At 46.1% G+C, this 17,205-nt stretch overlaps 1 protein-coding gene across 1 annotated transcript in view; it reads left to right on the plus strand.

Moving 5' to 3' along the window:
* Positions 1 to 13,584, plus strand: part of Tekt3 (tektin 3) — a 44,493-nt gene extending 30,909 nt beyond the window's left edge. The window contains exons 7-8 of the mRNA XM_028869539.2: positions 2,682 to 2,836; positions 13,246 to 13,584. Coding sequence (XP_028725372.1) covers positions 2,682 to 2,836; positions 13,246 to 13,462 — 372 coding nt within the window. The 3' untranslated portion in view covers positions 13,463 to 13,584. The remainder of the gene's footprint in view (positions 1 to 2,681; positions 2,837 to 13,245) is intronic.
* Positions 13,585 to 17,205: the final 3,621 nt, after the last annotated feature.

Consider the following 17,205-nt stretch of genomic DNA (forward strand, 5'->3'; position numbering starts at 1 on the left):
ATATGTATTTTATGTATGAGTGTTTGGTCTGCATGTGTGTCTGTGTACCGTGTGCGTGCAATGCTCATGGAGGCCAGAAGAAGGTGTCAGATTCCCCCCTAGGACTGGAGTTATAGGGTTGTGAGCTGGTACGGGGATGCTGGGAATTGAACCTGGGTCCTCTGGAAGAGCAGCCAGTGCTCTTAGCTGCTGAGCCGTCTCTCCAGCCTGTCTTCCCGTTTAAGGATCTTACACTGTTGCTCTAAGGTAGTATTTCACAATGGAGGGTGCCATGTTCCTCCAGGCAGCAACAATCTACCTTGTCTTCTCATGATGTCTGACCTGTGCAGTCAACAGCAGTTGAGCTAGGTGGTGGGCTACACTGTGAAGGGCGGGGAAAGGTATAAAATGTAGTTTTTGTTCCTGAGCAGATAGTAAGAACAGTAGGAGATCATGCGCTGTGATTGGCCATGGCAAATGCATGTTCAGGGATTGGAAGGAGAAAAGAGTGTTCCAATGGGGCAGCCCAATGAACAGAGCCCAAGAGGCAGTGACTAAGAGGTCGGAGTTCAAGTCCATGAAGAGGCCAATGAGACTGCCGCGGATGGTGTGTCCTAGGAGAGAAGCTTGGGAAGAGGATTGGAACCACACTGCGGAAGTTGCTGGGATGGGGGTAAGGGGGTGGGAGATGGGGGTCAGGGTAGTAGCGCTTCATCCTCAAAGTCCTTAGAAAGGTGTTGTGACGGAGTTCCTTTGTTCATTGGTGGATTGGTGGTGGGGTATTTTTGTTTTTAACCACTGTGCTAGTTTGCCAGGGCGATTGCACATAAGGTGCTCCCTGTCTGAGTGGCCAGAAGTCCGAGTTCCAGACGCCACAGGGTGGCTTACTTCCGGGCCCCCCGTCTTGTACTCTCTGTCAGCCTCTTCTCTGCATGCATCTGCGTCACGTTCCTCTGTGTGTATCTGTGTCTGTATGAGTCAGGGTTCTCTAGAAGGATAGAACTTAGAGGATGAATCCCCCCCCTCTCTCTACACACACACACACACACACACACACACACACACGCACACGCACACGCACACGCACACGCACACGCACACGCACACACACACACACACTCATGGGGATTTATTAGAATGGCTTACAGGCTTACAGGCTGTGGACCAGCTAGTCCAACAGTGGCTGTCTACCAACGGAAGGTCCAAGAATCCAGTAGTTGTTCAGTTCACAAGGCTGGATGTCTCAGCTGGTCCTCGGTATATGCCGGAATCCCAGAGAAGTAGGCTCTACGGTCAGTGAAGGATTAGACTTGCTCATGAGAGTGAGGGCGAGCAGGCCTGAAGAGAGAGAGCCAGCTTCCTTCTTCCGTGTCCTAAAAGTGTGAGCCAGATTAAAGGTGGATCTTCCCACCTCAAAAGATCTGGATTAAGAGTGGATCTTTCACTTAAATAATGTACTTAAGAAAAAACTCCCTCACAGGTAATGCCCAACCATTTGGGTTTTAGTCAGTTTCAGATGTAGTCAAGGTGACAACCTGGAGCAGCCATCGCAGTGTCCAGGATTCCTCCATTTATAAGGCTTGGACCCACTCTCTTGACTTCATTTTAACTTGACCTCTGCAGGAACTCAGTCTCCCAGTAGAGTGAGTCACATTCTGGGGTCCTGAGGGTTGAGACTTCAAGGTATGAGCTTTTAGAGGAAGGATGCACAATTCAACCCATAATAGGTACATTCTAATTTCTACTTAGGCATGTTGGGATGTAGATACATGAATGTCACACTGATCCTGCTCATGTCTTAGTGAGGCAATACATATATACATAGACATGCAGGTGTACACACATACACACACACACACACACACACACACACACACACACACCATAGAAATGGGTAGTCTGTTGGGAAGGCACAGAAATAACCACTTGGAACGAGAGAGATAAATGTTTAGCAGAAAGAAGCATTGTGTCTTCTGGTGAGAATCAGACATGGCTATTTTTGACACCTTGGTAAAAGCTTGAGAGGTCAAAGCCTGAATGACAGATTTAAGAGTACTTGGATTACATGGGCTTTAAATAAGTGTGGTTTTGCAAGGTCTCTGTAGGAGATGGAGGATGTAATAGCTAATTTTCCCAAGATAAAGCTTTGGCAGTGGGATGAGGAACAGTTAGAAAGTCAGGAATTTGGCTAGCAGCTTGCTAAGAGAACAAGTTGAGGCAGGGTTTCAAGGAGAGGGAAGGAATCCAAGAAGCTCTGATGTTGACCTTGAGAAGCATTTTCATGAAAGCAGTGAGTGCTAGAGACAGAATTCAGGAACCTCTGGAATATGGGGCAGGTGGGAGGCAGAGGGAATGGGCACAGGCCATGGGTAAACATACTTGGCGAGGAACATGGGAGGGTTTGGCGAGGGCCCCACTGGGATTCGATGGGATGGTGGCAGAAAAGACAGCAGGTTTGGAGAATGTGCTGGTTATTAGCTGAGCTGTGTCCAGGCCACAGGAAAGAAGCAAAGCGGGGAGAATTGGAACTGGGGAGCAGCAGAGAACCGGGTCATAGAAGGCGGGTCCTCTGAGCACAAGAAGAGGAGAATGTGGAAGGAGCGAGGTTCTCAGTGAGGAGGCCTATGGGCCAGAGGTGGGAGTGTCACAGGTGGCTCAGGAACCAGCAACAGGATGTCAGCAGTTGCTCCTCATTGCCACAGACCCTGCAGGAGATCTTCCAGACGGAAATGACCATAGAATCCATCAAGAAGGCCATCAAGGAAAAGTCCGCCTTCCTGAAGGTGGCTCAGACCCGGCTGGATGAGCGAACAAGGAGACCGAACATAGAGCTGTGCAGGGACATAGCGCAATTACGGTAAGGGTATGGGGTGGCGTAGAGAGGGAGGGCCGAGGGGCCCCTTCCTGGATGCAGCTGGGCTCTGGTTAAGGATGTTCTCTCAAGACAAGCATCACGGAGATGCCTTCGTTAAAAGCGTTACTGATGGACCTATTAAATGGGTAAGGAGTTCACTTTGGGAAGATGGAGAGAAGTCTTGAGATGGGTGGTGGTGAGGGTTGCCTGGTGGTGTGATTGTGTTTAATGTCACTGAACTGAACACTACACAGTGGCTAAAGCGTGTTGCGTGTATTGCACCACACGTTTGTTGAAAGTTAAAATGACACCGACACGTCACGTGACATGAACATTTAGTTTATTCAGAGCATTCAGGGCGGTGATTGGGTTTCTGAGCACTTCCTTGGGTTGCTAGTCCAGACCACGAGGCACTCCTTGTGAAAGTGAATAAAATTGGTAGCAGAGAGAGGAATGGTGGGGAGATGCCATGAGTCTTCTCCTGATTTGACTCCATGATAGAGTCTCTTTGTCGTGAAGGATGTATTCTAAAGATGGACCTACCAAACTTGGGCACTGCCAAGGACAACGATGGTGGTCCAAAGTGATCATTTCTCAGGGGGAAAGTAGAGGGAGAATCCTTGTAAGGTCGGTTGTCATCGATGATGATAACGACAACAGCAATGGTAATGACGATGATGATGATGAAAATAGTTGTCGCCATCCCTTGATCCTGCCCCATGTGTGGCCCTGTCCTATGTGCTCACAGTATTCCATACATTACCTTCATTTTGTAAATGAGGAAGCGGAGGCAGAAACAAGTTGTATAGTGTCTTAGTTAGACTCAAACAGGGCAGGATCCTGGAGACAGGGGCTGATGCAGAGGCTACAAGGGCTGCTGCTTACTGGGGTGCTCCTCTTGGCTTACTCGGGCTGCTTCTGATAGGACCCAGGACCACCAGTGAGGTGTTCCCACCCACAATTGGCTGACCCTCCCTCATCAATTACTAATTAAGAAAATGCCCTGCAGGTTTACCTGCCCGCGGCAGAATGTTATGGAGTCGGTTTCTCAATTGAGAGTCCCTGCTCTTAGGTGACTCTAGCTTGGGTCAAGTTGACATAGAAACTAGCTGGCACACACGGCTTCACTGAGATCACAGCTGGCAGTGAGAGACAGCTGGGGCTTGCCTGTGTCACTGCAGGTGAGGTATGCAGGAGCAGGGAAGGAACACGCCAGAGGATCAGCTCGATTCAACCAAACTCTGCTTCTGCTTCCTCCATCTTTTAGACTGCGTGGCTCTTTTTCATTCCCCTGCCAGATACCTGATCTCACTGGACCTTCTTCATGTCAGTCTGAGATGAGTTGATGAAGCAGGTGTATCCTTATCTCTTCCTCACACAGAGGATGGAGCCCCGAGCCCTGGAGATCATTACTGTAATCACTCTCCATGTATAGTATGGACTTTGACTGTGTTTGAAACATACACTAGAATACACAGTCTCTGATTTAAGTTTTTTTTTCTTACTTTGTGGTGGCATAAAGTGTCCATTCCCACATTGCTCTTGGCTTTCAGCACTCAGTAGGTGACTTGAGATGTTCAACATGTTATTTTAAAATAGGCTTTGTACTGGAAGCTGGATGAGTTTGCCCAGCTGAAGGTTACTGTAAATGTCCTGTGCCTGTTTAAGGCTGGTGAGGCTGAGCTGTGATGATCAATGGGTTAGATGTCCTAAACACGTTTTACATTTCCAGCGGACCAGGGGTTCATTAGGACATGACCCATCCTAAGGTCAGGCAGCATCCATACACAAATGACCTTCTCAGATTAGCTGTGTATCAAGTAGTGTAGTATTTTTCTAGGCTCCCAATACACCGTTGTTCACCCAGGCTGCGTACTCCTCAGAATGGGCTCTTCCCACACAGTTCACTATTTGGAATAAGTTGCCCTCCACTCCAGAGGCAAGACGGGTCCCTGGGTAGCCAGCTGAAGTGTGTCTCTTGCTTCAAAGAACCTGGAGTCAGAGAATGGGCACTAGCCAGTTACAATTAGATGGTGAATTGTCGCTTTTTTGAAATATGTCATGTATTAGAGGTGAGAGTGTCTGCTCACACATAGAGGCAGGGGTGCATTTGTGCGTTTGTGGGGGCCAGATGCTGGCAGTATATCTCTTACCACTTTTTTCTTTCCTTTTCTCTTCTTTTCTTTTCTTTTTGAGATGAGGCTTCTCACCGAAGCTGGAGCTGACCATTTGGGGCTGGTTGTCCAGACAGTGACCCCCAGAGATCCACCTGTCTCCAGCTCCCAGCACTGGGGTTACAGGAGCTTTTTGCATTGCTTCTGGGGATCAGTACTCAAGTTTTCATGCTTATGCACCAAGCACTTTACTAGCTGAGTGGAGCCTCCTCCCCAGCTCTCTTTATGCAAATATTATTGCAAGAAGCTGAGCTGAGTTTCATGGTCCAGAACGATTACTGCAGAGTCATCAAAAACAGAGATGGAAAAAATTCTTCAGACTGCTACTAGATAAATATGGGGTTTTATTTTTGTTTGTTTTGGGTGCTGGGATTGGAACCTGGGGCCTTTGGGAATGTTGTATGTTCTGTCATGGAGGCACACCTCAACCATAAAAGGTTCTTTTTCCAAGTGTGTGTGTGTGTGTGTGTGTGTGTGTGTGTGTGTGTGTCTGTCTGTCTGTCTGTCTGTCTGTCTGTCTGCATCACCTGTGTGTATTGCATGTTTGTAGGTGTGTATGCATGTAAGTGTGATGTCTGGAATCATCCTCAATCATTCTTCTACCTTACTTATTGAGGCAAGGTCTCTCAATCAAACCCAGAGCTTGCCGATATGGCTGACCGTATTTCCGAGGATCTCCCATTTCTGCCTTCCTGGGTTGAAATTCCAGGCAAGCTTCCATACCTCCTACCTGGCATTTATGTGAGTTCTGGCTGTCTAAACTTTGTTTCTCATGCATACAGGGCAAACACTTCAACCACTGAGCCTTCTCCCCAGTCCATCAAAGCGGTTTGAGCCGGGCAATGGTGGCACACGCCTTTAATCCCAGCACTCAGAAGGCAGAGGCAGAGGTGGATCTCTGTGAGGTCACGGGCAATCTGGTCTACAAAGCAAGTTCCAGGACAGCCAGAGCTACAGAGAGAAACCCTGTCTCAAAAAAAAAAAAAAAAAAAAAATGGGTTTTGAGTGGTGGCGACCTAGTGTGGCTCTGGAGGTGCCCACACTCCCTCTGAGAGCTGACCGACTCTCACTCTTTAGAATTCTTCCCTTCCCCAGCTAATGTACACGACTGTTTCTCTTGCTTCCTGTCGGCCCTCTAGTGTGTCCGTTTCCTTGGCTCCAGTCTTGACTTTAGGACAGAACCTGCTTTTGTTTCTTGTTAGGAATGTCTTGCCAAAGGTATTTAGGGCTATTATTATTATTTGGGAAAAACTTTTTTTTTTTCTCAAAATTGATCACCCTGAAAGCAACCCTGGGGCTGTCTAGATTGAGAAAGATCAAACTCAGGGTAGGGGTTAGGGATGGAAAAAAATGCTGTTTTCATTTCAAGACTTTATTTTTATTTCAAATACTCTAAGTGGGCACCTTCAAAAGTAGGTCTGAGCCTTTTTGGCATCTTTGGTAGAAATCCAGAGGAGGCTCTGCTTGACTTCAATCTTGATTCTAAGACAAAACAAATAAACGCTATGGCAGACATATTTGTATTCGAAGCAAAATGATTTTCAAGTCTGTAATGTAAACAACAACGACGTGGAATGAATGCCTTCAGCAAAATTGTTTTCCAAAATCAGCTAAGACCGTGGAAGGTGGAAGTGATGTGCGTCCTTGAGAGTGATTTGGATTTCTGATGACTGCACTTTGGGGAGGCTTGTCCCCTTCCGTGTACGCAAAGCTTCCAGAAAGTGGACTCTCTGTGGCTGCCTTCTCCAGTTCTTACAAGTCTTGTTCTGACACTGATACGTTAAGGTATTCTGTTCACAGTTCCAGGGGTAAGCTTCCAGGACACAGGCATTTGGCTGCAGGGAGGAAAGGCACCTTTGGGTCAGGATTCCTTTTGAAGTCAAGGAGGACTGGGAGGGAGAGGCAGTTCTGGTGACAATAAACAGCACCTGTCCTCAAGTCCCGCCTCCAGCCCTCTCCAGCAGCGGCCAAGGAGCTGGTGATGGTTTATACCCTAGGATCTTACATAAACAAACCAAAACTTTATTTTTTTTTAACTCAATCTGCTCTAAACAACAAAATATATCGTTTCAGGTGAATTCTCAGACTTCTTGCTTATCATCCCCTGACCCCTGGATCTTGGGTGCCATTGGTAGGGAGAACAGTGTGGTCTCTGGGTGAAGGGGAGGTGGCATGTTACCATGTTTCCCTGAGCTGCTGTGGGCCTTCTTTCTGAAGCGGTAGAGACGGAACTCAGAGAGCTGCACATGCAACTCCAGCATGCTCCACCACTGAGTCCCACCCTTAGTGCTTAGTTTTTTAGTACGCCGTGTATCTCAGACTGGCCTTAAACTCAGGAGCCTTCAGCCTCTGCCTCCATAGGGCTGGAATTACAGGTGTGTACCCACATGCCTGCTGGGGAGCGACCTTCACTGGTGTCTTCCTTGTCTCAGACTGGATACAGGTCGGTTGAAAATAGGTTCCTCCATTTGCTTCCTGCCATGAGTCCTTTTTGTCTTGGGTCTGGGTCTTGCTCTTGGTGCATCTTTTGGATTTAGAACTTCTTGTAGCTCCCTGAGAGCACTGGTTCTCAACCTTCCTAATGCTGCAACCCTTTAATACAGTTTCTCATTTATGGTTGGTGACCACCCCTCCACCATAAAATTGTAATTTTGTAATTTCTGTAACTATAATTTTGGTACTGTTATGAATTGTAATGTAAATATCTCATATGTATGCAGGATATCTGATATGCGACCCTGTGAAAGGATTGGTTGGTTGTAAAGGGGTCTCCACCCACAGGTTGAGAATCACTGACCTACAGTGTAGTCATTGGTCCTCACTGGACAGAGTCTATACTGTGGGGGAAACTGCAGGGTACAGCTGCAAACAAGACTTTCGGGTGGATGACATTGCTTCCCGATGTCCATAGCGAAGACATTCCTAAGGGCCCAAGGGTGGGCCTCTTGGCACGCATAGCATAACATAGGACAACGGACTCGTCCCAAGGACTGGAAGTGTCTCTTCCTCTAGTATTGGGAGTTGGCATTCATTGGAGAGCTCAAGAGGCAGATACAAGCTACAAAGGCTGAAGAGATAGCAAAGGAACGCCCTGAGGTCAGAAACTGCAGGAGTGCACTGGAGGGCAGGTCTGCAGAGGGGTGAGGAAAGGGTACGGGAGCAGGGGTGGGGTGGGGGTGGCGGGGAGGGGTAGGAGGGGTTGTATGGAAGACAAGATGGCTAGGTCTTATGACTGAGGGCTGGCTGTGAGGTCATGAGGAAGGGGTAAAGAGTCAGTACGCAGAAGACTTTTGAGTACACGACCTAGCACCCCAGAGGTTAGCTTTACCTGAGATGAGACACGAGAGCACACACACAGATGACCTAGCACCCCAGAGGTTAGCTTTACCTGAGACGGGACACACAGATGACCCAGGGTGTTGCCACTGTGACTCTTTCGCACCCTTCCTCTGCCAGACTCAGAGCCCGTGGCCAGCCCAGTGTGTGCATCTCAGAGGGGGAACTCAGAAGCTGGCTGTGGTGGGATTGACCTTGAAAAGCTGTGAGTCCCATTTGACATGGAGATGTTTGTATCAGTATGGTATCTGTCATCCAGGCCCCTTCAGGTTACCCCTCTAAAAAGTCAGTAGGAAAAAAAAAAAGCTCTCCTAATGGCAGCCCCTTGATATTTTGGGATGTTAGGTCTAGGACCCACTCAGAGATGTTAAAATTCATGGGTGCTAGCGTCTTGTATATTAAATGGTATAGTATTTGCCATGAGTACTTCCTTCTACACGTATGAAATCATCTGTAGATTAGCAAAATCCAATGTAAATACCTACTAAAATAAGCAGCTGCTGTCCTGTGATGTTTAGGGACTAAGGTCAAGAAAGTAAGTGTGTATGTTCAGTAAGATGCAAATTTTTAAAAAGGCAATACAATACTTTCTGTCTGAGGTTAGTTGAGTCTATCAATAAAGAACCCACCAATAGCCGGGCAGTGGTGGCTGGAGCACACCTTTAATCCCAGCACTTGTGAGGCAGAGGTGGGTAGATCTCTGAATTTGAGGCCAGCCTGGTCTACAAAGTGAGTTCTAGGACAACCAGGGCTACACAGAGAAACCCTGTCTCAAAAAAAAAAAAAAAAAAAAAAAAAAAAAAAAAAAAAAAACCACTCATTGTGAGCATGGACTGTTTCTCTATTTTAGGGAGGGAAAAGTTGTATGTTTTGTTTGTTTATTTTTTGATTGTTGGCCTGAAGTACAACTCCGGAGTAGTAGAGAAAGTAAACTGTAAACAGTAAACACGCAGATTCCATCACCATCCTATCCAGGAGAAACTCACAGGAGGGCCCCTGCTGTGTCCGCCCCATCAACGACACTGCAGGAGAGGTCTAGATGGAGAGACTTCCTCGAAGCAGCAGCACACTGTGGGGTTCTTTCTCCAGAAAATACTCTTTAAAAGTTGAGAACTTCGTCCATGAGCACCTTATCTGCATAACTGCTACCTTGAACTCCTCCTGGGTGCCCCCAGACTGTGGCATCTTCTTAATTACTATGTTTCACATAGACACACATGTGTACATATGCACACACACACACACACACACACACACACACACACACACACACACACCCTACTGAGTCCATTTTGCTTTGCTCATGTGTGCGTGTGTGTTCAGGGCTGAACAACTGGCGTTGGATATCCTGTATGGGAGCTTTTCCCTGGAGGAAACTAATTTTCTCTCAGAGCTATCAATCACACTGTTTCAGCAGCCACTGATCACCTATAGCTCCTCATCGGGGGTGAAACCCCATAGAATTTTCCCAGGCTATATTGTCAGGTCACCTGGTGTTGGCATCATGCTGGTCTTGTTCAAGAAGCCATATTGTTGAGATCTCATGGGTGCATTTTCCCTACCATGCCTGGGGGACACTGTGTGGCCACAGGCTCGAATCCTGGGCTCCTGGCTCTTGCGATCTTTCTATGTCTTCTGTGTTTTCACCTGTGCCAGAGATGTAGAGGTGTCATTACAGATGTATTAGCTGGTCCCTTATTCTCTGCATTTTGACCAGTTGTGGATCTCTGTAAAGATCTCCCTCTGGGTGGATGGTGGAGACAGCTACACAATGTAAATGCACTAAATGCCCCTGAGCTACACATATGAATACACTTAAGATGGTCAACTTTACAGTATGTGTATTGTTCCAGGCCTTAAAAAAATACTTGGCACTAAAAATTACTTGTTTATTTGACATTGAAGTCCAACTGGGCAGGCATCCTGTGTATTGTCTTGTGAGGATTACAAATAAAAGAGACAGTGAGATGGGTCATCTCAAAGGACCCCTATGTCCTGAGGCCACTGTCCTGGGTCTCGGCTTCTGCCCTTTTATTTCGAGGAATAAAGAGGGTGGGGACAGGAAATGGGACCCTGTTCCTTAGTAGAGCCACCCAGGCTCTGTATTTCCTTCCTAGATTCCAGGATGGCCTGCCTATTGCTTATAAACACATGTGGCCTGTGTCACTGGGACAGGACAGCTCATCAATCCTCTGGGCTCAACTTCCTCATCTGTAAAACAAGGGACCTGGGCTTGACGACCCTGGATGCTCCTTTTCCAGTTGCAAAGTCCTGTGAAGCTATTCAGTGGCCCCGTGTCCTGGTGCTAATGTGGTTTGGATATGTTTCTGTCATGGTGAAATCTTTTTCCCTTCTAGGGATGCCTAGCTCCTTATTTGGTCATAGGCACTGTTCTATTCAGAACAGTTTCTGATCTATATTTTAACTAAATCCACATCCCTTTCATCTGCTAGTAAGCAAAACTTTGAAAAAAACACAGTTTCATCTTTGCACACCCATCAGGATTTGATGGACATCCATCAGGATCCCTAATGGGTGGTTCTAAGATTTCCCTTGGCTATCAAAAACTCCACACATGTGAAACCCCTTCTAGAAAATGAAAGCAACATTTGCATATAGCCTATGCCTATCCCCCTGTGTACTTATCGTTCATGGATAAATTACTTCTAATGCCTGTGCATTGTAAATGGTTGTGGCAGTACAGTGTTGAGGGAACAAGAAGATAAAACATGCGTTTAACAATGGAGTACTACTCAGCAGAGAAAAACAATGAAAGCATGAAATTTGCAGGCAAATGGATGGAACTAGAAAAAATCATCCTGAGTGAGGTAACCAAACCAGAAAGACAGTCATGGTATGTACTCACTCATAGGTGGATTCTAGATATAAAATAAAGAACAATCAGACCACAGCCCATAGAACCATAGAGGCTATATATATAGCATGGAGGTCCCTAGGACGACTGTGGCTTATAATAAATTTCAGTTTTACTCAATTATTGAAAAAACCAGCCAAATGAATGGAAACACATGAACTATGAACCAAAGGTTGAGGGGCCCCAGCTGGATCAGGCCCTCTGAATAGGTGAGACAGTTCATTGGCTTGATCAGTTTGGGAGGCAACTAGGCAGTGGGACCAAGTCCTGTGTTCATTGCATGAGTTGGCTGTTTGAAACCTGGAGCTTATGCAGGGACACTTGGCTCAGTCTGGACTGAGTCTACCAGGTTGATCGCAGTCCTCGGGGGAGGACTTGTCCTGGAGGAGGTGGGAATGGGGGGTAGGCTGGGGGTAAGGGGAGGGGGTGGGAGGGGGGAGAATAGGGGAACCCATGGCTGATATGTAGAACTGAATGGTATTGTAAAATTATATATATATAAAACCTGGAAAAAAACCAAAAAAATATGCGTTTAGCACGGGTGCATTTTTTCCTGAATGTTTTAAATCTGTGACTTAGCGGATGCACACACAAACCCGCAGACACAGTAGGATGACTGCACTCTGAGTTATGTTTGCAACTGGCTGGAACCAGAGGAGAATTAGTAAAAGTGGCTGGTAGGTGCCTCCCAATGTCTCCATTTGCTCGTGTGAGTGTGGAGACCCTTCTCGCGTCTGGGTGATAGTGTCCTTAGGAAGAGCAAGCCGGTCGACCTGGTATAGCATTCAGAACAGCACTTACCTGGAGAGCAGTCACTAACAAGTTGCAATAATGATGACTGCCAACTTTACCCTTGAGTGACACAGAGGCACATCCCTGATTGGACGAACTGGTGGGTAATTGTTCTTGGGAAGAAAAAAAATTTCTAAATATAAACATGGTAGAAGAAATCCCAAAGTGGATAAGAGAGAAACTGGCTCACTAAACACTGAACTCTTAGGTACAGCAAAACATAACAAACATACCATAAACAAAATGAGAAGGCAAACAGTTACTTAGGGACAATATTTTCCACAAGCAAACAACAACAAAAACCCCACACAGCTGCTATTTACAGAAGCATGCCTAATAGTTGTGTTTGTTTATGCAAACGACGGTGATCTGTCTAGTACTCCAGCAGGCTGATGAGCCAAAAGACAGGCAGCTTGGAGACCAAATGCAAAATGATGCATGGGCATTTAGGAAAGGTCCATGAACAATACAGAACCACGAAGACCATGACGTACCAACTGCATCGTTGAGAAGGAGTTGCTCCACTTTGTGATGATGCTGTGTTTTTTTCTTCCTGTCCTCGTGACTACTCTTCATCAGTACCCAGAAAGAGCATTTGGGACAGTTTCAGGGTCACAGTTTACAGTTACACAGTCACATATCCTCTTCATGTTGCATTAAGGTTTGGAAAATTGCAATATGCTGACTTTAGAGCCCTGGGGGTTTTTTAACCTAGGGCCTTGTTGGGACATTGTGATTTGGGGAGTGCCCCCTGCTGAGATATAGTAACGGGTTGGGCAGAATTCTAAATAGTAGAGGCTCTCTCCTCAGCTCTAAAACTATTTTTCAAGACTAAAGTCAAAGGTAAAAAGTCTCAGCTAAGTTTTGAGGTTTCCCCCTCCCATTTTACTTTTTATGAAGTATCAGTGTGTGCATATGAATATATATATATATATATATATATATATATATATATATATATCAGAGTATAAAGGGGAGTGTGTGTGTGTGTGTGTGTGTGTGTGTGTGTGTGTGTTTTAATTCAGGAATATGTTTAGCATGTTATTTGAGTCATGGGATACAGGGTGTGGGCAGTGGGAGCGACCCTGGCATGATACCGGAATCATACATAGATGTCAATTCCCTTGCTACCTAAAGTGCTTCTGACAGGGTCACTGCCCCAGATACCTTTAATGCAGCTGAGGGCAGGCTGCAGGAGGATGCCCACCTTGCTGACCATGCTTTCCCTCCTGCAGCCTTGTTAACGAGGTCAATGAGGTGGACGACACCATCCAGACTCTGCAGCAGCGCCTGAGGGATTCGGAGGACACCCTGCAGTCCTTGGTCCATACCAAAGCCACCCTGGAGCATGACTTGGCTGTGAAAGCCAACACCCTGTACATCGACCAGGAAAAATGCATGAGCATGCGCAAAAGCTACCCCAACACCCTCCGGCTGGTTGGCTTCAGTTAGGGACCCCAGGAAGAGCGGTTTTCAAACTCCTAAAAAAATGGTAGAAGCAAAGCACTACCTCAGCATCTAAATGAGTGTTAATGTAGTCACTATTAAACGATTGTGTTGACAGAAACATACCACACCCTTGTCTTGGATGGCCTTTCATTTGTTTCTAACCCTTGATTTTCTGTGTACTGGGTTTCTGGGTCACGGAAAGGAAATAAGGAAATGTAGTCAATCTACTAGAAAAGGCAAATAGGAGGGTTTGAATGGTTCTCACCGTTCTATATGTAACATGAATGAGCTGAAAATGAAGACTGTTTTATCCTTGAAGTGACCAGATCTTGAGTCATAATGTTCCCTAAAGATCTATGTACTTGTCTTTGTCCTCAAGATGATGCAGTTGGGAGGTGCTAGGACATTTAGGGTGTGGAGCTGTGGAGTGCAATGGAGAGCCTTAGACCTCGGCAGGGGGTGTGTAGGGGTGTGTGGGGTGTGGGAGGTGTGGGGGGTGGGGGGGTGCGATTTTGAAAATGATTGTGGGATGCCACTCTCACCCTGTATCTTTTCCTTCTTGGCCGTGAATTCTTGGCCCTTCCTCAGCATTGCCACACACTCTGAAATGGGAGCCTATGGCACCGGCACCGAGAGGCCTTTTCTCTTTTCTCACTTTCTCCTCTTTGGCTTGGGTTCTCCCCCTGCAGCCCAGCATGCTTGGCCTGCTTAACCATTGTTCATTGACTCCGGAATTCATCTTCCACCCCTCCTCCCTCCTGGTCTCTCTGGCTCAGTTCATGCCCTCTCTCCTTAGAATATCAGTTAGCCGATTTCACAAAACATTTCCAAGTGCCAGAAGGGTTGATGTGCGCACGATAAGCTTGTACATAGGCTAATTTCGTGGCCTCAAATTATCATTTTAGAATCAAATTATGGGTTTGCTTCTGATGGAACCAGATATCTCAATGCCACTAAATCATCTCACAGAGTTAAACAAAATGCCATAATTTTATGAGCTTTACAATTAAACTTGTATGTCTCTTAGTGGTTACATGTTAGTGGGAAATCTTTCTTTTTCCATGAATTTGGTTTGGTTTTTTGTTGTTGTTGTTTTTGTTTTAAAGAATACAGACTTACACAGTTCTCTTACTTAGGTCTATATTCCTGGCATTACGAGACTATGATGAGAAGAAGAAATGTAGTCCAGACAGAAAAGGCCTAGTTTTCTTATTTTGGTAAACTGTGGGCAAGTCTAAATTCTGTAAATAAACATTTGGTTTTTAGTCTGAAGCATGGTAGCTGCTTCATGATCATAGTTACTGCAGTGTTGAAGTCTACAAGCAGCCCAGACTCACAGTGTACTCTCAAGTTTAAGAATCTCAGGGTTGGAGTGTAAATATCACAGGGCCTGGCTTTATCTGTTTAAACTGTCTTTAATACAATGTGACTTTGGGAGGGTTGCTGGGCTGCCAAAGTCACCCACTTGCCCAGGCATCCTTCAAATTTAGAAATGTGTGTAATTGCCCCTAAATAGCCAAGCTGCCTATAATTTTAGTAATTTCCACTTATGTCTCTGGAGAATGTTGTTATAGACACCTCTTACCTGGCATTTCTGCCTCCCCAGTTCATGCTATAAATAGGTGAGCAGTGGAGGCTGATTTTAAGTTAGATTGTGTGTGTGTGTGTGTGTGTGTGTGTGTGTGTGTGTGTGTGTGTGCAGGGATGGAATCCTTCCCTGTGTGACAGGCTGATCTAGATAGTAGAACTGCTGTTTGTCTTGTGATCCAAGTCTTCTCACCTCCCCTCTCCTAACTTTAGCCCTTAATGGTTCCTAGCAGAGGTGCATGTCGCACCGCCTCTCACTACCAAGACTAGCCACTCTTGCCTGGTGCTGATGGTGAATTCAGAAACCTAACCTGATATTATTCATGGGGAAGAGAGAGAATGCTTAAGCTCATCACCAGAGACTGCAGATTGGCTCCACTTTGAGATCAGCCCTGGCCCATCAGCAATGATTATGTGGGGTGTTGGACTGAGAAAGGTCTTGAGGCCATGTGAGAACTCAGACTCTTATGAATCTAGAGGTCCAAATGAGAGTGCCATCTGCAAGGCGTCCCAGTGGTTGGGATGTCCACACAGTTACCACCTCCTCCAAATGGCTCAGAATTCTTCCACAGTTCGGGTCCTTGTTTATCAATAGCAGAGGATTCTGCTGTGTGATGGATGATCCAGTCCCCTGGGACCTTGCTGTTTGATTTTGCTAGGAGTGAACAGGAGACTTTCTACTGCCCACATTTTCCTTTTAGAAAAAAAAAAGTCCTTCAACTACATCATCATAAATCAAGAATCAATTCATCTGGCATCATGGTTTAGTGGAAAGGAGCCTGGCGGGGACCAATAACACTTCACCACTAGTCTCAGGAAATCATCCCCGACCCCTGTGTGTGTGTGAATAGACTAAGAACCCCAAGGAAACCCATTTTCAACCACTTCCCCTCCCTATAACGTGAAGGCCAGTCTTGCAGTGGCATATCTTTGTACTAGGTTTGAAAGTTCTCATGACATCTTAGCCTTGTGGTCACTTGGACATAGGGCATCTTTTTTACTTTCACAAAATGAGGCCCTGCTTGCCTGAGAACCTGCTCTCTAGAGAAACCTACATCTTTATAATGTTAAAAGTCTCTGGTTTTGAAGAATATCCAGGTGGCCGTCACTAGTAGTTGCCCTCATTTCTTGACCCCAACACATGCCATGTGTGATACCAAGACAGAGTCTCAAACTTAAGAGAAAGAGGAGGAGAGAGATGTATCTCCCAAGACCCAAGAGCATCTCCTACATGATGCTGTGAGAAATATTTCATACATGACACTGTGAGAGATTAATGTGGTGGTATTGTGTTCCCCAAAATATTGTGCACCCTAATAAACTTATCTAGGGTCAAAGAACAGAACAGCCACTAGATACAGAGGCTATAAAATGGTGGCACTCATACCTTTAATCCTAGCATTCCAGAGGCAGAAATCCCTCTGGATCTCTGTGAGTTCAAGGCCACATTGGAAACAGCCAGGCATGGTGACACATGCCTTTAATCCCAAGAAATGAGCCTTTAATCTCAGGGAGTGATGGCAGAAAGATATATAAGGTGTGAGGACCAGAAACTAGAAGCCTTTAGCTAGTTAAGCTTCAGGCTTTCGAGCAGCAGTTCAGCTGAGAGCCACTGGGATGAGGACACAGAAGCTTCCAATCTGAGGAAACAGGATCAGCTGAGGAATTGGCGAGGTGAGGAAGCTGTGGCTTGTTCTGCTTCTCTGATCTTCCAGCGTTCACCCCAATAACTGGCCTCAGGTTTGATTTTATTAATAAGACCATTTAAGATTCATGCTACAGATTAAAGCATCTCATACACGATACTGTGAGAGATTAAAGCATCAGTGTTACCTAACACTGCTGGGTGGGGCAGGTAAGCTTCCCTGTTCCCTAAGGTGAGGGTTGAAGATGTTGGACGAGCTCTTGAGGGAAAACAGCCATATCCATGTCCTTGTGAAGCCCTCTACCTTGATGATGAATTGACTCCGATCACTGACCCATGATGCAATAGCCGTAAGACTTTGCCAGGTCTGGACCTGAGCCTTGAGAAAGCCTGGAAATTTCTGAATTTGTACCTTTGGAAACTTATTAACACTTGAGAAATCTGAGAGCATTGTGATGTGACAATCTTCCTTTCTGCAGTCACATAGAAAAGCTCACATGGAGGACACTCCCAT

This window comes from Peromyscus leucopus, chromosome 8b, assembly GCF_004664715.2.
Source record: "Peromyscus leucopus breed LL Stock chromosome 8b, UCI_PerLeu_2.1, whole genome shotgun sequence".
NCBI classification, from domain to species: Eukaryota; Metazoa; Chordata; class Mammalia; order Rodentia; family Cricetidae; genus Peromyscus; species Peromyscus leucopus.